The 21,775-nt window shown below is 41.7% G+C and overlaps 1 protein-coding gene across 6 annotated transcripts in view; it reads left to right on the forward strand.

Annotated features, from left to right (window-relative positions):
- The first annotated feature begins 259 nt into the window (after positions 1–259).
- Positions 260–21,775, forward strand: part of TMPRSS7 (transmembrane serine protease 7) — a 41,453-nt gene continuing 19,937 nt past the window's right edge. For 2 of the 6 annotated variants that reach the window (XM_062623971.1, XM_062623974.1), the window contains exons 1-6: positions 260–395; positions 14,731–14,929; positions 15,771–15,901; positions 18,105–18,172; positions 18,971–19,164; positions 20,064–20,102. In XM_062623971.1, coding sequence (XP_062479955.1) covers positions 14,752–14,929; positions 15,771–15,901; positions 18,105–18,172; positions 18,971–19,164; positions 20,064–20,102 — 610 coding nt within the window. In that variant the 5' untranslated portion in view covers positions 260–395; positions 14,731–14,751. Of the gene's footprint in view, positions 396–14,730; positions 14,930–15,280; positions 15,367–15,770; positions 15,902–18,104; positions 18,173–18,970; positions 19,165–20,025; positions 20,103–21,775 lie in introns of those variants that run through there. The other 4 variants (XM_062623973.1, XM_062623972.1, XM_062623975.1 and 1 more) reach the window with 4 other exon arrangements.

The following is a 21,775-nucleotide window of genomic DNA, read 5'->3' on the forward strand; positions in this document are numbered from 1 at the left end:
ATGTGCCCAGAGCAATGAGCATCTCCTGACATCCTCCAGAGACCTTTTCCTCTGATCTGCCACAACAGTCCAGATGAATCAAGCACTGTGCCATAGCTGTGGCAGTGGTGTTAAATCAGAACAGTGGTTTTGGGATTCCCAAGACCTCGGAATATGGTCAACAGCTGGACTTGATGATCTCCTTTCCAACCTAAAGGATTCTATGGCTCCGTGAAGATGGGCTACAGCTGAGTCCTCACACAAATAGCAGGTGGAGAAGGTTTTGCTACTGTAGTACAAGAGCTTGAGCTGTAGTCAGGTGGATTGAGTGCTAGACTGCATGAAGGAGCTGCAGTGAAAGGTTCAGGCCTTGCCTGGGGAAAGGTAAGTTGAGGTTACAAAAACCTCAGGTTCATGTGCATAAGCTGGAGCGCACTTTGTTTTGCTGTTATGGGAGCTTTTGCTCGGAGGCAGTGATCCTGAAATGGCTCAGCACTGCCAGGAGCTGCTGGGAATGTAACAAAGCAGCTATTAATCCTTCTTTGCTGTTTGTTATTAAGGGTGTTTTATTTCTGGATGTTGATGGAGCTGTTATTAATCAGTGGCAGTGTGGCCACAGCTGAAAGAGAGCTGTGTAGGAGTGTGGCATGTGTCTCCTATGGGCTCATGGCTCTCGCAGGAGCTGCTGGGGTCAAGGGCAAGCTGGCTCTCTTGGGAAAGGCTCACGGTTCAGATGTGCTGACTGGCACTGTGAAGGTCAGTGTAGGGAGCTTTCAGGAGCAGACCTGCAGTCCCTACATCCTGGGAATTGATTTTCAGGCTCCTGTGCATTCAGTCTAATTCTCTACCATTTGTCCTGGAGAGCTATCCTTTTAGGATTTCTTAGTGTAACTAAAAAGCACTTCTGCTTGGCTCCCAGGAAGAGACCCACTGCAATCACAGTCTGTCTTCTGTAAGAGATTTACTTAGCCCTGAAGGTCTTGCTTAGAAACAAGTTCCTTTCTCTTCCTGCTGTGAAACGTTCAATTACATGAATCCTTTCCCCAGACCATTACTGTAGCAGAAGCTGTGTTATGAGGTACTAAAAACAATGGCTGGAACAGAGATGATTTTTCTATGTGTTAATAAGTCAAGCTATTGCGATAGCCTTTCAAGAGAGAATACAGAGAGAAGCATTATGTGAAGGTGATTGTTGTGGCAGGTTTCTGTGCTTTCTGGATGTGAAGGACCTGTAACCAGTTGAGCCAAAGTAACTGGAATTAGTGGCCTTTGTAGTAATTGGCTATTATTAAATTGTCTATTATTAAACAGCCTTTGTAGTAATTGTCTGTTTTTCTTTTTCTCCTATTACTTCTTTATTTTTTTCCTCTCTTTATATACTTGGTATAGGATAAGGATCAAAGCAAAGTTACTTTTTACAGCCAGATTAAGCAGTATTCTGCAAAACAAACCCATAAATGATTAAACAGCTTTTATGCTTTCTAAGCGGGAGCTGCAGAATGAAACCAAGCCGTACTACTGCCATGTCACTGAAGCAGGCTGCACGAGTGAACCTCGCTTTGGCAGAGTATGTTCTGTATTTAAGATGTCTGTCTCGGTGTAATATGATGAGTCCCTTAAGAACTGCCTTCTGCAGTTGCTCTGTGAATTGCACTCCCACTGGAGGCAAGCACATCCAGGCAAATTGGATTATTAGCTGGAGATAAATGGGCCCTGGGAGCACTTAACTGAGGGAGTGCTGATGCTCATGCCCTTCAGCTAAGTATAAACGCTGTCTCTTACAAAAGGTATGGAGCAGGATGTTTCAGTTCTGAACAATGTCTGCTTTCTTTAAGAGGCTGTGTACCAGCTATACTGGGATGAATCATAAACCTTAGCATTCATCTAGAATGAATCTTCAGTTTTGAAGGCGATGAATTTCAGCCAAATGTTACCTTCTCCATAGTAATTTTGAAGTAAAAGCAGTGATTCAGCTTTGTGTTTGGGGCAATCATCTTAAAATGATAGTTTCATCTGTACTGTAGGTATACCATGTGTGATCAAGGCCAGCTGAGAGCAGTAAGAGTGCTTTAAACCTCAAACCCTTTCCTTGCCCTGATATTTTTAGAGTAAGAAAGAGAATCAGACAATGGAGGATGGAAAGAGCTGGATTCCTTTGTTCACTTGCAATGTCCCAGTGGTGAGAGGCCAACTCACAACAGAGCACTGCGTGGTCAACAAAGCCTGCAAGGAACTGAACCGCAGTGGTTGTGACTGCTCTAAGTGGGGGATGATGCATGCAGCACCCTGCAATGGGCAGAGAAAACAAAGGTATTTACTCGATTCCTGGACTCCTTGTTTAAGAGCAAAAAGAGAGAGGAAGGGAAGGTCTGATAGGAAAGCAAAATCAAAAGCAAACGTTTCCTGGCTAGTACTGATTTGTCTGTTTCAAACACGTGTTGGGTCTGTAGGGAAAAAATGCAATTGGAAAATAGATGAATTAGAAGAATAGATGATGGATTTTAAGTTGTCTTTCCAGTGAGCAGGCTTGCTATAACCCATGGAATATGGGAAAAGGTAGACAGAATAAGATGCTCTTGGACAAAAAGAAGACTGGAGTGGAGGGGGTCCCTAGGAGGGGAGCCAGCTGCTCTATTAGAAAAAGGGGGATCCCCCTCGTTTGTGAGGAGGAGATAAATGACCTCTACAAATGGAAACATAAAAGAGTCAGACTTAATGCCATTGATACCACTCCTTCTGTCATCGCAGGCCACCAAGGGTCTTGAATTTTAGGTGTCCCTTTGGTCAGGGTTTTTATATATTCTCAGGTAATGTTTCTAATTTAAGCCTATATATAGCAAGTGAAGGGGAAAGTCCTGTCATCTTGGCTGGGAACGAGGGAAGGCGGATCTCTCTTCGCATTAGTGGGAAGTTGCTCATAGCAGAGACCGGTAATGTGCGTTGCTTAAAGAGAGCTGGCATGTGCTTGTTTCTTTGGCTGTCTAAAAATAAAACCAAATGCCCAGCAAAATGTACATGCTCTCCCCAGAACCAGGCAAAGCTGCTGCACTGGGATAAGCTGTACCCATGTCCAGTGGGAGCTACTGGGGAACGAAGAAACAGAAGACAGTGTTCCTGCTGAAGTGTTTTTAGTCTAAGATGGATGAGTGTCTGTCCATCAAAAGGAAACCCAGACCTCCAAAAAACCAGGTTTCTTTTCTTTCCTTCTTTCAACTGTTTTGCTCCTTGGAGTGAGGAAAATTGACTCCAAAAATAGCTCTTTATAGAACATTACTTATGATCCGGGCACTTGTAACTACATTTTGTCCTTTGAGATAAAGGCTTTGGCTATTGCTGTTTGCTTGGCGTTTTGCAGAATGAATCATGTTTCCTCCCTCGGGGTTCATTACAAATGCAAAGCACTTCTGAGGCTTATCGTGGTGTCTGGGAGTGCTCTAAAATCCTCTGGAGGAGGCTGCACTGAAAATGCAATGAAGGCTCGTTGGAAAACACAGTTTCTATCACCCGTTTAAATGGTAGGAGTCACGTACATACAGTCCCATCCGTCACCACCCCCCTGAAATGTAAGGAAAAGAAGAGCCTGAGAAATGGTGAGGCTCTCGAACAGGATCCCAGCAATGTGATGGGTGCAGGGTAAGGGTAGCAAGGCCCTTACAGCTGTGTCCTATAATGGTTCTGAAGGAGAAACATTGACAGCCCTGCATGTCACTTGCGAGATTGAGATCCAAGACACTGTGAGGCTGCACAAGATCCTAAGCTACATGAGGAGGGGTCCATATAAAACTGTAGGTATGTTTTGTCATGTTTGTATTGTTTTGTGGTCAGGGCAGTAAGAACTCTTCAGAGGGTGGCTCTGCCAGCATCTTGGATGATGCTAAATTAGCTCTCCCCTTCTTTGACATAGCAAAACACCATGATGAATCCATCTTGCCAGTTAAAATCTATCCACTACAAGTCCAGACAGGCAAAAGGTAGGAGGATGACCAGCCAACAGGGAAGTGGATATGGGAAGCATCCTGTGTCTAAAGGTCAAGGCACACAGACATCCAGCTCTGCTCTGTTACACAGAGGAAGCAGAGAGTCTTGGCAGGTTCTGACATTACTGTACACAAAGGATTTGCTGTGGGAATCTTATCTCGCGCTTTCCAGACAACAAGGGATACTGGAATTTCACTGCAGTAGGCAAATGCAGCTATCTTTAACAGGCACTGTACTTGGACATGTGTGATCAGCTTCTGTTTGCTGTGATATCCTCCTGATCCTCAAGTACTGAGCCCTAAACAAATCTCAGGTGGCTTTCCCACTCTGGCACGTCGTCAATCAGACTGATTTCCCCAATGGTCTTGATCAGCTTCATTTTGTCTTCTGTGAGGTGATTGGCTCTAGTATTGGAAGAGTTGAACCTGCTTGAAAGAACATGGAGTGGGACCTGCTTGTGGGAAAACACAGTGTTTAAATCCCAGGTAAAGCTTATGTCCACAGAGCTGGCTCAAGGGGTATTGCTGTGAGAGGTTGACTGGTGGAGCTAGGTAATACAACGGTGCTGGAGGAAGGTTCACAAGCTTGAATTGAGGCTGGGTGGAGACCCAAGGGCTGGAAAGGGTCCTTCCCTCTGCTGACCTTCCACACAGCAGACACAGAAGGTAAAAATGAAACACCCCCCCCTCAGTTGTAGGGCAAACTAGGGTCACTTTTTCTCTGTCAGGGTCTTGTGATGACCTTGTAAATGCAGTGGAGAGGGCTGTAACTCCGTCCATGTTAATAGCTCTTCTGTTCTTGTGATTTCATCGTGTGGCAGTGAATATGTAAGGACACTACCATATACAGACCACAACATATTCATCCCTTCTAACTCCTGCTGCTTTGACTGACATACAAACAGCAATGTATAACGCAGAACCTAGAAGCAAGCAGGAGAAACAGATGCAGCTTATGTGGGTCACAGCGACAAGTTTTATGTTTACTTTCATTTTTGTTTCCTTCAATCTAGGTCCTCATAACTGCTATCTGCTACTTCACTGCACTCAGCCCAAGGGCATGAGCACATATTCAACCCCCTAGTGAAGATTAGGGGGCCTATAAGGATGCTGGGGAGGAACTCTTCATTAGGGACTGTAGTGACAGGACAAGGGGTAATGGGTTAAAACTTAAACAGGGGAAGTTTAGATTGGATATAAGGAAGAAGTTCTTTACTGTGAGGGTGGTGAGGCACTGGAATGGGTTGCCTGGGGAGGCTGTGAATGCTCCATCCCTGGCAGTGTTCAAGACCAGGTTGGACAGAGCCTTGGGTGAGATGGTTTAGTGTGAGGTGTCCCTGCCCATGGCAGGGGGTTGGAACTAGATGATCTTAAGGTCCTTTCCAACCCTAACTGTTCTATGGTTCTAAGATCAGTGTCCCTGCAGCTGAGACATAGCGGTTGCCTGCCAGCGCTCAAAGATGTCAAGGTCAAAGGGGACTGTGGTGACCCACCAAGAACATCAGGAACACTGCTGGAAAACAAGGTTTGAGCAGTTGACTGTGCACTATAGTCAACAGGAGCGAGTGAAATTCTTGGTCATCTGTATTCATGGTTAACAGCCCTCGCTAGTGATTTATCTCAACTGGTTTGTCTGTGCTTGTGTGTGGTTTTCTTCTGAACACCAGATTTTCTTTATCAGTTATCCAGTTGCACTGCCCTGCCTCTGCTGGCATTTACAATTTCCTTTATCTCAGTGAGGAGCCTGCCAATAACAGAGCTATGCAATTCAAATGCTACAAATACCTTTGTCTATCTTCTCCCTTTAATGTTAACTGGACTAACTTCCCGGTGTCACTCGCTGTCAAGTATGAGTTTTCAGTACTTGAATAACCTCTGCAGGTCTTTTGGGTAATCTACTTGGCAAACTTTTTGCTGGGTGAGGGATGACAACAGCAATGTCAGCCCTGTGTAAGGGGTGGAATGTTGAGCTGCCCCATAACCCTGAATAAGGAAACTGAAACCTCAAATTCAAAAGAGTGAGTGAAACAGCTTGTTTAACACTTGGAAGTGCAAATAATCGGTGTAATAGCGACTTCATTCAAGGTATTTCCTATAAAATAGTAAATCTGTTCTGCTCTTTAACAATTTGAAGTACTGTGTGCTTGCTGCAGCCCATCAGTGCCTGGGTGATAGCATCACTTGACTCTGAGACCTCATGTAGTAGGGATAAAAGTGGCATAGATGGGCTGAATGCCCTGCTGAAGGCTTTTAAGTGGAAATAATGATGCTAAAAACCCCTGAAGTTTCTTTTCATTTTTTCTCTCTTTTTTTTGTTCTCCTTTCCTACTTAAAAGATAATTGGAGAAATAGAAATGAGATGAAAAGTCAAGGCTTAAAGGGAGGGGCATGGATAGGTTTTGAAAGACAAAGGAGGGAAGACAAAGAGTTAAACTTCCAGCGATGGTTTTCTTACAGGGTATCAAAGCTACTCTCTGCTTCATTGCAAGGACTGCGGAGAGGCAGGACAAGTAGATTACATTGGCATTTTATATGGAAATACATTTGTGGCAAACACTGAGGCTAAGCTGGCATGAGGCAGCTTGTGGGGGTCATGGGCATGGTGTTTCCTGGGGGAAACACTGCAGCCCTGCATATGTGAACGAGAAATCTTTGGTTTGCTTGCACTAAAAAGTAGCCTCATTTCAGCTGCACATCCCTTGGGGCAACTGGATGCTAAGGACGTGTAAGAAGAGAGATGTTTTCCCGTTTGCTGTCTGCATGGCACGCAAAGAGCAGGGTATCCATTAATCATAACAGCCTCTGGGGGTCTCAGCCTTTTGGACCAATGCTTTTGGCCAGCACTGCTGACCGATAAAGTGCTTTGACTTGGCTTGTCAAACTCTGCTCAGGCCTGACCTACCCGAGCACACAGGACTGAGCACTCTGGTAGATGTGAGCTTGCACGTCGGCACGTGTCATCGCCTGAAAAGCTCAAACGCTGCTTTTGCTTGGCTGAAGCGCTGCCCTGACTTGACTTCTGTAGAGGCTGTTATCGTTGGCTTCAGGGGTAGCTTAACTGGGTCAACCTCATTATTGTAGAAACTCTATCTTTTTTTATGTATTATTTATGCTATTTGAAATGCATCAGGTTTCAGAGTGCTGTGATTCTCTTAACAAGCCATATTTAATCTACTAGTATGATTCATATAGTCTGTGTCGGTGTTACTTCTTTTGCTCCCTGCTACACATAGCTGTCCATACAAGGAAGAGAGAAAATGAGAGTAAAATTGGTTAATGGCCAGACAAGTGGAACAAGACTATTAACTGATGGAATAGCAGGGCTTGTCTGCCTTTAAAATGCCACAGACTGATGAATGGATACTGTGCCAAAAAAGATGTGCTCACTTAGCCTTTTTATTTTAATTTGAATTGATGGGCATACGAATAACTAAACTGTTCTCAGTCCACACAGGCGAGGCAAAATAGCTCCTCCATTAGCACTCAGGGAAGCTGCTAGGCAGGGCAGTCAGCTGCTTCATTCTAGATGAGATGCTCTGTCAATGGCAGTTATATGTCATGCCTGGATCTCTGAAGACAGTTCAATTGGCTCTAATGTCCAAGATGATTTTGTGTGTTGGAAGCTGTGGTGTCACATCAGAGGCCTCTAGTGCATAGTCAAGTACTGTCAGGAATTGGGAATTAGGAGCTCAAGGAGAAAAGAAGTAAATAGGAACACCGTGATTTGAAGCTGCATCTCCACATGACAAAGATCTTGAAATCAAGCAGCATGGTCTTCATTCAGTGCAGGAAGAGGTTCAAATTTGATGCTGAAACAAATATTAGCAGACAATTAATAATTGAATATTTAGTAATCGATTGCAATTCATTTCCATGCTTTGGTAAAAGCCTCATTTCAATTTGCTGACAATTTCAGCTTCCAGAAAAATAAGAAATTAAAGAAACAGCTATTGTGTGCTGGTTTTGTCTCTTGTGATGGAAGACCAAAATGTCACTGACTTGCCTGCATGCATGCAGATCTTTGCATACCATTAATAGCATACCAGTCATTATGAGTATGTGCTTAACAAAGGTAGAGGTGTTTGACCTTCTCTAGCTTCAAAATGAAGCTAAATCATAAATTCAGCTGGGTTATTGGGAAGAGCAGCCAAAACCTTTTCTTCCTCCCTTGGAAGTAATGCTGGCTGTAATTTGAAGAAATGATTCAAGGGACAAAATATGCAATCATACAGCATTAGTCTTTGTCAGGTGTGATGCAAATTGATTGACTCAGGAGTACTTATGAATGCCTTCTCAAATGTTAACGTGAATCATCACTTCAACACTTTGGTTTTCACAGGCACGTTAAGACCTGCACTTTACCAGAGTTTGAGGAAAGAAAAAGCTACAAGTAATATGCAAAGGAATTCTTACAGGTACTAAAACAAGGTCATAGTAGAATACACTTTGCATTGTGCATGCACTATTCTTCCTCCCATGCTTTTCTGCAGCTCGTCAGACATTCATTAGGGACTGTAGTGATTGAACCTGTTACCCTTGTCCTAACTTAAACAGGATTGGATATAAGGAAGAGGTTCTTTACTGTTAGGGTGGTGAAGCACTGGCATGGGTTGCCCAAGGAAGTTGTGAATGCTCCATCCCTGGCAGTGCTTAAGGCCAGGTTGGACAGAGCCTTGGGTGAGATGGTTTAGTGTGAGGTGTCCCTGCCCATGGCAGGGGGGTTAGAACTGGGTGATCTTAAGGTCCTTTCCAACCCTGACTATTCAATGATTCTATTATTTCTTTCTCTTTTCTCCTAGAGTTTTCAGCCATGCGGTGGAATAATTCCACAGTATTAATTCAATACACAGTTTGGATTATATTTCTATTACACGGAGAGGATTTTGTGGATGACAAGTTTGCTAAAATAATTGCCTCTTTTCTATCTGTACCCAGTGGTGAAAGTGTGATTCATCTTTTCTGTTTTGATTGCTTTTTTGTCACCATTGTATATAGACTGAGTTTCGAAAACAAACTTGGATTGATATGCCTAACTTCTAGACAGGCTGAGACAGGTGAGATAAACCCTACTGCTCTCCTGGCATTGCACTAGGTTTGTGCAGCACAAAATAAGCTTTTTTTCCTCCTATAGAACTGAACTGCTGGTACCCTGGCTTCCTGCATGGTATCTGTGGAATATAGGCAGGCATCTCAGCTGTGGCTTGAGGCTATCAAGTTAATCCATTGCAGCCCTTCCTTTAATCAGGGACTCAGTGTGGGAGAGGGAGGAGCACATATTAAGCTAAAAAGCTGCCCCTGGTTCTGAGGTGGGAAACAGATAGTCAAGCTGCCAAAGAGATGTGCATGAGAAAGCTACAGCCCTAAGAGAGAATGGTGTGAGTAAGCCCAAGCATCACTGTCACTGTGTGAATAAACTGAAAGCCTGTGATTTGGGATAGTGGGGTTTACAGTAGTGGGAAAGCATGGGGAGGTAGAACTGGTGTGGAAGTCATGAAGGGCAAGAAAATAGGATGCATCTGAAAAATTAATCAATATAGGTGGTATGTTGGTTTGGGTCAGAAAGAGATAAAAGTTGTCTTTTGATATGTATTACTTGCAGGAGATAAAATCAAGCTGCTTAATACCAGCCAGTTCATGCATACTAAGCAATGATTTAAAGCCAATAGCCCTTTCAGGTGGACCTGTGTGAAAGCATGTTTCCCCAAAGAGCTCAGAAATGGAATAACTGGCTTATGCTTGCTTTTCAAGCTGGCCTGGAATCGTTGATATCAGAGGAACATGAGGGAGCATTGCCTTGATTTTCTTTTTTTTCAGTCTTCAGACTTTTTTTTATATAGGGAGCATGCAATTAATGGCTCAGAAGGAAACGGCAGTGCTGGCTTACATGAGATGATTTTATTGCTAATGTGTTTCGTGTTTTATTTCAGTTTGCCAACCTCTTTATTCTCAGCTTTGCTTGGAAACAGAATGTGCTTATCTTGGAAAAATAACCCCTCAAACCCTAATCTTCCTTTGTAAAAGGAAGATGTGGAAAGCGAGTGCCAGGTACTGCAACGCTGCTGTGGGTTATGCATGGCTATCACCCAGACTCCCACCCAGCTGCTCAGTCCCTTCCTCCCCTCCTCATCAGGACTGGGGGAGAAAATGGGAAGAACAAGGAGATATAAATACCAGTTTGAGACAAAGACAGAGAGGTTGTCTGCCAATTTCTGTCGCAGGCAAAACAGACTCAGCTTGGGGAAAATCGACTTAATTTGTCGTCAATTAAAATGTAACTACCAACTTGAAGCATGGAAACAACACTGTTCCTTCCCCCTTTCCCAAGTTCAGCCTCATTTCTTCACATACCACTCCTCTACTTGCCCACCTCCCTCCACCCCCTGAACCCAGAGTGGTGCAGTGGTGATGGGGGGTTAGGGTCAGTATACAGTGGCTTCTCTCTGATGGTCTTTTCCTCTGCTTTAACACAGGCTTTCTGTGGGCCACAGTCCTTCAGGAATATCCATCTGCTCCAGTGTGGTCTCCTACATGGACTGCAAAATCCTGGCACCTGGAGAACCTCCTCCAGCATTGTATTCTTTGCTTAATGTATTTATTTCTTAAAGCACCCCCCATACACCTTAGATGTGTGAAAGGTGCGTAATAATGTTATTTACCTCTTTGAAGGGATGGAAATAAGTTTCACCTCACCCTTTCTGTATAGTCTTGAGAAAATGGCATATAATTTTCGTGCCAGGTTTAAAGCACACATTTAACACTCTACCCTTCCATTGACTCTCGTTGCTGCTTCAGTTTAACAGCATGGTTATTTTTATGTTCTCAGGAGAAAACGTGAAGTTCAATAGCTGATTCAAAATGAAATCTGTGCTTCCTCAGAGCATAGAGCTTGAATAAACATGCAAAAGATTTGATACTGAGAAAGTATTTTGTATGTACAATGCTCTTTTAATCTATGGACCAGCTTCTGATATACCATTTGTATTACAGGAGCTCCCTGCGCACAGATAGTGGAAGGCTTTGGGAATTCCATAAACACTTAGGGGACCATGTCATCTTCCAAAAATTAAGTTTAATGAAAAGAAAAGAAGTGGGATTTGGAAGCAATTTTATATATATAGTAAAATGGAATATGCTTCTAAAGCAGTAATAAGATGCAGAGCTTAAAGCATTGTTTCATATGGTTAAAATATGGTGTAGAACTGGTTGCTGTTCTAGAGAACATAACAGAAAATGATTGAGGAGATAAATACTGTGCTTCAGGGAACAGCCAAAGACTAACAGATGGAAAGAAATATTTTAGTTTACGAGTCCATTATCTAACTGTAGGACTTTTTGCCTTGTAGTTGAAGGAATCTGTTGCTGGCTACACAGAATGTAGATCGTGGCTGGAGTTCACTTGCTATGAGGTCTGACTGCATCTTTTCTATTCTTAGTTTTGGTGGTTGTTAGTTTGGGTTTTTTATCTTCAAAGATGAATTAATAGAAGGATGGTTTGGTTTTTTTAACAAAAAGTTGGCATTTCTTCAGCGCCATTTATGAAGCTGACCCAGGGAAGGCATTGAGATTGTTAATCACTTAAAAGTCAAGTCAGCTCTGTAGTTCGCATCCATTGAGGAAAGTGCTGGTTTACATCCTCTATAAATATTTAATTACTAAAGAAAATAGGATGGAACTGCTATGGTACAAGTGCCTTCCTGCATCTGATTATAAAAAGATTGTAAGTCTGAAGCCTAATCTATTTTAAAGCTATGAAATATGTTGCCCGGAGCAGCTTATTTCTCAGTTACAATAAATAACCAAGTTGGAGCGCTCAGCAGGCACATTACAAAACTCCATGAAAGAGTCAAAGTGCTCTTCTTGGCTTGCACTTGTTACCTGCTATTTGCAGCACTTTTACTCAAGGTGTTTCCATTTTGCTTCTTTTAGTTGCACGAGTTTGCTCTCATATTTACATTTACTTCTTTTCTTGTTCATGGCAACTTATTTTGTGAAGATTTAATGATATATAGATTTTAGCAGTGTGATTTTGTGTTTTAACAAATGGGAGTCTATTTTAGCTTAAAAAGACTATAAAAAAGCTATTTTATTCAGCCTGACTTGATGTCTAAAGTTACATGATAGCATCCTTCTAATATTCACAAAGGAGCAATAGGGCAGATGAGATTACAGTTGGAAACTCATCAAAGTAAATTGATGCCTCTTTTGATCCTGATGTTGTTGTTAGCTGTCTTCAGCTTCAGAAGTGGAAGTAGTGCCTGAGAAAAGGTGCAAGGCTCTTTTGCAGCTCGAACAAGCAATAACATTAGTTTTGCTGGTATGGACAAAAAAGCAGATCACCCAGAAGCTAAAACTGAAGATGAACTAAGTGTAAGTAGGTGACTTAAGCATCCTTGATTTCATACGCTTCTTGACACTATTAGATCTCTTATGATCTATTTCTCAGGTATTAAACTTAACATCACAGTTAGATTTAGTGTAATTTTCTGTTTTGTAACTCAGTCTGAAAATGTCAGCATATGTTTCACTGCTGGTAACATGTATTTTCAGGCAATTGAAATAATGGGCATGTCAGTGTGACAATGTGAAAAGCTTATATTGGTGTAGTGGCAGTGGGTTTAAAGGAAAAAGGATTTCTTGACAAGGAAGGCAACATTAAAGGTAAAGTGTTTTGTTTTTCCCTGAGAAAATGAGAAGATGCAGAAGCGACCACTTGCATGAGTGTTAACTCGTGACAAAGAAGCGATAAATAATTTAGTGTGTGGTGATAGTCACATTGCAACTCCAGCTGGAAACCAATTCTAGAATACAAGGACTAAGTTGCAGTGGTGAAGAAAGCTGAGTTAAGAATCATGATTCTTACTGAGAGAAGAGATCATCTTAACTTTGCCTTTTTTCTCTTACTATAAAATGTTTAATGCAAACCAACATAATCTAGGGAAATATTTAAAATGTAGTGCCTATGTTTCATAGTTTTCCTACAGAACCTGTGTAACTGAGAATTTTGACATGCAAGCCTTCATACGTCAAGTGCATTTTGCTTTCTGTTATTCACAATAAGGTTAGAATCGCAGTGGATGCGATGAAGACATCAGTTGTTTCAAAAGCATACTTACAGTCTTTAATGATCCTGGAAAGGATATAGTTTTCAAGAATAAAGCTGTCTGGTCAGGTCTACAGCTACAAGCAAAAGGCAAGGGAAAACTTAAACCGAAGATAATCTTGGGGGAAACGTGATCAGAGTGGCCCAAATTTCAAATGCAGAACTGGGCATCCATTGAGCTGTCTCAAGCTGTCCTACTGAATGCTTGTATAAGGGAACTCTACATGGCAGAGCAGAGTTTTAAACAAACACATAGGCAGTTTGGTTTTTGTACTTATACAGAATTGTACTCAATAAGGTATTTAAAACATAGTGAAGACTGGCAAATGGGGTCCTTCTTGAGAACATGCAAAACAAGTGCAGTTAATTACATAGACAGAAGATAGGAGTCTGAAATCCTCCACTTCAATATTTTCATGTTTTCTTTTTTTTTCAGGGAATGAAGTGTACATTTCATTATTATTCTCATTATTTATTACTCATTTTTCTTCTCATCTTTCAACTTCCTCAGCTCTGAGGTAAAAGATTGCCAGCCGTTGTATTCGACTGTGGGACTGGCAGGATATTTATGGTGACATTGCGTATGCTTTCTCTGTGAGGATACACAGATCTCTCTTACTGCAAGCATTCCTAGGGCGTAATATAAATCTGCATTGGTGGGGTCTTCTGAAGGCTTTTAAATGTTAAAGAAGGAGGGCTAACATGAGAGGCAGCACAGATTTCCTGGGGCTTTGTATCACTGAGGTTTGAATATCTCTAGGGATGGAGGTTCCCTGGTGCCTCTAGACATGGATCAGGTGTATGGCCCTCGTGCTGAAATAAGTTCACACACCCTGCTCAGTCTAGCTGGAATTTCTCCTGCTGTCATGTATGACTGTTGTGGCTGCCTCTTCACTGTGCATCAATAATAAAAGCATGGCTCTGTCTTCTCCATAACCCACTTTAGATAAGGAAATCTATAACTAGATTTACTCACACTGTCTTTTCCTCCTTGTCTCCAGTTATACAACCCCAGGGGCCTGAAGTGTACATCATACCCTCCTGTCCCTCACCTCTTTGTGGCTTTCCCCTGAAACCACCCCAGTTTATCAACATCTCTGGCCCAAAACCAGACACAGTATTTCAGATGTGGTTTTACTAGCACTGGGCAGAGGAACCACTTACTTATTGCAGATTATAGCCACCACTTCTGCAAATGGCTAGTAGTTATGTTTGTCACTTCCTGGGTGTCAAGTTCCATCAGCACATAGTTTTTGTAGCCATTATATTAAACTTATAATACTACATTGATAACTCAAAGCACAGTTCTTAGCTGGGCACTCCCTGACTTTCATAGTCATATACTCATTGAGTGAAGTATATAGCTAGTGGGAACGAAAAGTAAGCCTTGTGTCCACACCTTCTAGTATATAACAAGCCACATACTCTTGCAGTGTACCTTCTGAGAAGCTTTGAAGGATGTAATGATGGTAAATAGGGACTGGCTTTGTTGTATCTACAAGTGTCTGGAAGAAAATGACATTTCTTTCTGACTGAAGTTTTAAACTGCTACTAAGTTATAGTTGTGTATATGCAGTCACAGGCAAATATATATGGAAATACGTTCTGGTTGTTGATCAGTCAGTTGCTGTTAGAAACGTTCCATGTTTTTTGTTGTCTTTCACCTTATTTTAGGTAGCCAACATCTCAGTCCAAATGGTAGCTGCAGAAGATAAGCTGGCAAAGAGGATTCTGGCAAGGAAAAAACATGGCAAATTGAAATTGAAGAAAAAGGATAGCTTGCTGTGGAGTTTTCAAAACAAAATAATTCTCTTTACCCTCATTCTATTCATTTTGGGAGTTGTAACCTGGACGTTACTGTGGCTGTTCATTGGTGAGTTGCTGAAAGCTCATGCCAATTTTATACATCTCCATCCTCAGTAGCACTTTCAGCTGGGTTTAGGATCTCACCCTGAAGGCTGTTTCTAAAAAACATGGAACTAATTAAAATGCGGCCCAAAACACTTTTGGGTGTCTTTGTTAAGATTTAACGAGTAATTATGAGAGCAGGCATAGCTGCTGGCTTTTTTTTTTTGTGTGACTTTTTTTTATTAAGTGGCTTTTTTTCATTAAGTCACTTTCTTATTAATATTTTTATTATTTTTATTCATAATTTTATTTTTTATTATCACATTTATATATGTGGCTGTTTTTATTATTATGAAAATTGTGGTTTATGTGCTAGCTATTGCACAGACCTGACAGTTCCTATGAGCTTTACCCTTCAGAAATGTTGACTTCCACTGTGTTTCTTGGCCTGCTGAGGGTCAGGTAAGTCTTTTGTCGCTCATGCGGAACAGATTGATAGAAATTAAAGGGGAGTAAAATATAGAAGTGTAAAAACTGGGCAGTAAAAATGATGTTCTGCTCTTCAGACCCCTGACGCTAATTCTGCTTAAGATTCCATAGGGATGCTCCAGAATCTGGATGTTGATATTCATTATAGCGGTTCATACGTATGGTACGATCACCTGTGTAGGGAACAGGTGCTCAATTAACCATATTGTGGTACTCATCTAGACCCATTTGGCTGTGAAAACGTAATGTTCTTTCAGTTGCTGTTCCCATTGTTAGGCTGAATAGAATTATTTGGTTTAGAATGTAATCAGAAAACCTCATTGTTATTAAGACAGAGAAAAGCAAGAAGAGGGAGCTGTCTTCTTTGTGTCTTACAGTTCAGGCAGAAAACAAAGATGCATTGTATTTTGTTGGGCTGTTCCGTGTGGCCAACATAGAGTTTCTCCCAGAATACAGGCAGAAGGAGTCAAAAGAGTTCCTCTCCGTGGCCAAGAACGTGCAGCATGTGGTAAGATGAGTGGGCTGCTTGGGTAGCAAAAAAACCAGAGTGACTTTCAGGTGCCGCTGAGTCTGCTGTGGTGTTCTTTTTCTGTTCCTTGTTTTGTCTCCCCTCTGGAGGACCATGTACAAAGGGTGGCTATCTGCAGGTAGGAAGGAACTGACTGCTTTCAGCTTGCTAATCACTAGCTGAATTTTGAAAAGGTCTCTTTGGCTTTAACATTTACTCCAAATCTTATGTACTTCCCCCCACAAATAGACGTCTACGAATAGAACTCTACAAAAGCCCTTCAAAACTTAATTGCCACTCCAGAGATATTAAACCGATTAAGTCTTTTGCATTTAAATTGGTATTTTCTGCCAGTCTTATGCCTTAAAGCATCTGTAATTACCCTAGAGCTCTCAAGCATATTTGCATTTATGTTTCCTTCTGATGGTAGGTATTCTAAAGACCATTATTTTCCCCAAACACCTTGCATCAGTCAAAGCAGAAATAGCAATCTGTTGTAGGCAATTGAGGCTGCTCTAAAGTGGGGAGAGAGGAGTGGGAATCTTGACTGAAATGGAATTTGACTTTAAAGACATTTGGCATAGGGAGGGAAAAGACCTTAATGCCAGGAAGTGCAGCACTGTCCACATAAGGATTCAAGCAATAGTATGAAAACTGCTGAAAACCCAACCAACCAAACAACACAATGTCAGATGCACCCATGAGAATCTTGAATAACTTCTTGTTTTGTCTTATGATAAGAACTCAGGTTCCTGTTCTCCTGCACAGGCCATGTCTTTCCCCTGCTCTCAGTGGAGCAACTTTAACCTATTGAGAGCCCTGTGTCTTGCTCTTGATCCAGAGCATCCCGCCATTGCCACACATAGCGGAGAGAGGTGACATACAGCAGGTGTGAACTGCCAGTGTCACCACCTCCTGCTTGAATGTAACTTGGAATTTACTTTTTGTCTGTAAACTTTTGCCTGAACTCACCGATGGATTTTTGCATTGCTGAAACTGTGCTTCATGGTGATGGCACTAAAATTGCTAGGGGGATTTGGGGTTTTGCTTGTTTTACTACTTAAAACCCGCGTGTTCATGGCTGCTGGCCCACAGACCCCCAGAGTGGTAGTGGAAGAACCTCTCAAAAATGGCTTCTTTCCCCTTTGATAGTAACATTAATATATAGACTCCCTTGTAGTTTAATCTGGAGAAAGATTGAGCTCCCACAATTTTATTTAAGCCCTTAAAATAACTGTCAGACTTCCTTTGTCAACTACTGAAAGTTAGGGACTAATATTACTGCAATTTTTGCAGCCTTTTCTTCAAAATAGTCTGTGTTTTAGTCCCTTGGGTACTTATCTTAACCAGCACGATCTGAACAGCTTGAGGTACATGCCACCTTGTGGCTTTAGAAGTGTGCCTCCTTGAACAAGAGGAAGGAAGGTTATTATTACATTGCCACACTGTCACATGCACCCAAAGAAGTGGTGGAATCAGAAGCTTGTTTTCCTCAAAGGCAGTCCTGCAGTATGAAATGGGCAGTTTTTCTTTCTCCATGTATTTTACACTGGGTGTTTTGGAAAGAAGTATGTTATTATTAAGCTGTCAGAGAAGAAAATAGGCACGCATTGAATCAAAATGCAAAAAAAAAATCCATATAAATATTAGAAATAACTGCTTAACTGTGAAGGTGATGGAACACTGGAGCAGTTCCCAGAGCCTGTGAAGCCTCTTTTCTTGGAGGTACTCAATTGAACATGGCCCTGAGCAACCGGGTGTAATTGACCCTGCTTTGAGCAGAGGGACTGGACTAGATGCTCTCCAGAGGTCCCTCCTAAAGGCTCTAATGCATGCTGTAAACTGCACTTTAGTAGCAACACACAAAATATCACAAGCACGCCCGAAGACTGGCCTGAAGTTTCAGCATAAGGATAGGGAAGCCCTCTGTGCTTGGAATTCCCTGGGCAAAGAACGTGCACCATATTCAAAACTCTTCTATGTGGAAGAAGCATTGCTGTACGTGTCATCTGGCCTCGGCAGAAGGTTTGGTGTTTCCTGGGAATATTTGACTTGTTATGGGTGCGTTGAAGAGCTGGTCTGTTTATGTCTGCTGCTTTGCCTAGCTTGGCTGGTGTATGCCTGGAAATGTGTGCGTGTTCTTGGTGGGAAAGAGGATATTCCTAGGAAAGCCTAGGCTAAATCTTAATACTCTCTCTTTCAGATGAACTTGGTCTACACAACCTCCTCTTTCTCCAAATTTTATAAGCAGACCACAGTTTCAGAAGTCAGGTAAAACTGTGGTTAATATAACTGCATTTCTGCAGGGTAGTATATAATGTAATGAGAATGTAATATAATGCAAGTGAGCCTGTTTCTGGTGGTTATGATTTTTATCTCTGCTATGTACTTGTACTGATAGCAAAATACATTTACAACCTATACCAATTAGTTTCATTAAAGTATGGGCAAAACTAAAGTTATGTAAGCAGTTGCTTGTCTGCCAGAAGTATAATCAAAGGCAAACAGAAATGTCCCTAAAGGGATTTGGTGATGCTCTGGCTTATAGGTCACACAGAGACTTAATCACTTTAAGATGCTCTTAGAGCACAGCTCTGTATTATAGGCTAAGATGCACGTGTTTTTTAAGTTATGTTATTGCCATAAAACTATTTCCCATTAACAGAAGGGCAAAATCTCTATAGAATCATAGAATCTACAGAATGATTCTATGATTCCAAGATTGGGGTGATCATACACGTCCTCTGATGTGTTACCTTAATAGTCTAGGAATTGTTCCTTACGTACTGCAATGCACAGTACAGGGTGAAATGCATCGTGATGCAGTGTTCTGCGTGTCTAGTGGTGATAATTTTACTACTGCTTTGATTTTTTTTTTTTAGGAGCTAATCCAGCTCTAATTCAAGTAGATTTTGTTTCCCCAAGATAAAGTAAACATATCCAGTGTGTCAAAGCTGCCACACAAGATGGAAATGAGCCATACACTTCTAAGCTTCAGAAGCCTGTGTTGAGTCTAGTCTTCAGAGAGCTTTCAACACGATGATAACCTGTAGGACCATTGTATTTCAGTAATAACAACAACGGAGGCCTTCTTGTCCACTTCTGGATCGTGTTTGTGGTGCCACAGGCAAAAGGCCAAGTGCTGTGTGAGGATTGTGTGGCTGCCATTTTAAAGGATTCCATTCAGACAAGTATCATTAACCGGACCTCGGTGGGAAGTCTTCAGGGCCTTGCGGTCGACATGGACTCCATTGTACTAAGTGGTTAGTATTAGCTCTTGCCTATAGCCTTGAGGAAACACTTCATTAAACAAACATGTTATCTTGGAGTAGCAAATTCTATAAATAAACCAAAATCTTTATCTGGCGTCTTTAGCTTCTAATACTAAAATTGTTACAGAAAAAAAAGGGGGGAAAAAGAAAAGTCAAAACCAGACTTGAGGTCAAATGAAAGGTACAAAGTGTCCTTGTGAACAACGACTGCAAAACTTCCTGTATTTGGGGTGCTTATGTTCATATTCAGGAGCTAAGCCTGACACTTTGTAGGCAACATGGATTTGGGTTAGCGTGTGCCTTCAAAAGTATAAAAAGATGAAGGGTTAAGGTTTCCACATGGATCAAACTTTAGCTCCTCACTGAAAATGTGATTCTTGTCACCCTTTTATTAAAGATTAAGAAAATGGATTATAAAGCTGCCCATTCATTAAACAACTCCTGTACCATTCCTGTCTGGGGAAGAAATTAGCCATGTGGGATTCAAGTTATCTGTAGGTGATGTAATTGTTGCATGACTTTCAGTCCTATGAATGAAGGACAGAACAAGCTTCAGCCCAAGGTCGCCGTCTAACTGAAAGATGAGAAGGACTTTGTGTCCAAGGGTGAGAAAATGACCTGGGTACCTCAGTATCAGTCCTTCAATTGAATTTGACTGTTTAATTGACATGCAGTCTCTTTATGCCTCAGGCACTGAGGTGTCTGGGGATGTGATACTTCCAAAGCTGATTGCAGGATCTGCAGAAATGAAGGGGGCTTGGGTGGCCTCCCCCATAAAGTTAGCTGCTCTGTCCTGTGTTTAGCGCTAGAACTAAAGTGTGATTGAATTTAACCCTGAATTCTGGCTTTTAGGCAAATGAAGAAACTCACACAACTCTTTTTCCATGCAGCAGGTCTTCGGTCAGATTATTGGTCATCAACGGGAACAGGTAATTCACCATTTTGGCAGCTTCCTGGTAAAGAAGTGGAGAATAAAGCTTAGTTCTTACCTTAAGCTCAAAGGTGCTCTTCAGAGTCAATTTAAGAGGGTTAAATTCAGCTTTGACATTTGTGTCCTGACTTGCTATAAGAGAGACCAAGAGTCTTATGTGCAAGAAATATGATCTGCCTTTAGTGTGACTAGTAAACTTCATGCATGCACCCTGTGCCATGGTAGGAAATAAACTCAGTCAGCTCTTTATTATTCACTGTGCTGAAGAGATTAACCTTTTCTAACCTGGGTGGTACTGAATTTAAATCATTGCCTTTTACACTGAACAGCAGCTATGCTTTGGTCCATCTGTCCATCCTTTATCCTCCTTTACTCCCTTTTTTCCAAGGTTAATGATGAGCTTTTCTTTCAAATGAATTCCCTAACAGAAATTAGCTCAAGCAGCTCAGTTTTACCAAGTTTTTATGGTTACTTACATACCTGCTTTAGTTTATATTGCCAGTGGGCAGAGGCTTCACAAACACTTTAAAAGTACAGCACATCTATGTTCACTAGTATGTGGAATAGGCACCTAGAAAAAATGTGCTGCTGGGCTAAACAAGTGTGGCAATCACCCTTGATACAGACACCTGATAAGTTTCTGTTGGGATAGCAGTTATCAGTCAGCTAGGGATGTGTTTGCGTTCCTTGCTCATTGACACAGGCTTATTCTTCATCTTTTGAAGTTGCACTGTTCCAGTTTCTTAAGGGGTTTATACCTTTCCATGTCTGTGTATTTAACTTCTTTTTGTGAGACATTAGTTCTAGCTGTGATTTCCACTTCTGCTATCTTACAAGGTTTTAACTTGCATGCTTTTTAAGGATTGAACAATTACTTTTGTCACTGTTACAGCCAAGTTAAGATCTAGTTCTGTGGTCCACGGTTGGAATTGGGGTCATAGACCCTGGTCCATGGTTTGCAATGCTTAGATTGCTATCAGCATGGAATTTGTCAGAGTTCAAGTCAAGTTTGCTACAGCATTCATTTGCCCAAAGCCTTTCCCGACTTACACCGCAAACAAAGCGTAGCAATATTGGTCTTTGTCACATCTCCTTTACACACATTGCAATTATACAACATGATTTTGTGCATTGGTACTTACCTGCACCACAGTTGCATCACCCAGTGTTCCAGGGCAGAGGAATTAGTATAGTCAGATCTTGTGTTTCAATTTATTACAGAGTGCAGTCCCTAAAAGAGAGGAAAATAAGAAGGGTCCAACACAAATACTGATGCTAAGTATTTTTTAGGATTCATCTGGTATCTCTCACACAAAGGCTGAAGCATGGCCTCTCATATTCTAGATGTCTTTCAGAGACTTAGTTTCAACCACAGGTGGCAACTGGTATCTCCCAGAAGCTTAGTGCTGGTATGCAATGAAGTTTTAGGGGAAGAGCAGCATGGATTACCACAGGAGTTGAGAAAGTCTTGCATTGGTGTAATTTAGTTTGTTGGGGTTCATTGAGTGTGTCTGCTTAAGGCTGTAGAATCTGTGCACAGATGAAAGTGTTAATGCAGCAGCATAAAAGGAAGGTGCATCTCATGGTGTGTATTTTGAGAGTAATGGAGTTACATTGCCATGAAGATGGCCCAGCACTGGAGTGCAGATCTATTAAAGAATGGCTTGGAGA

The sequence above is a fragment of the Pezoporus occidentalis genome, unplaced genomic scaffold (assembly GCF_034315485.1).
Source record: "Pezoporus occidentalis ecotype Australia unplaced genomic scaffold, CSIRO_AGI_Poc_V1 ctg26, whole genome shotgun sequence".
Classification (NCBI taxonomy): Eukaryota; Metazoa; Chordata; class Aves; order Psittaciformes; family Psittacidae; genus Pezoporus; species Pezoporus occidentalis.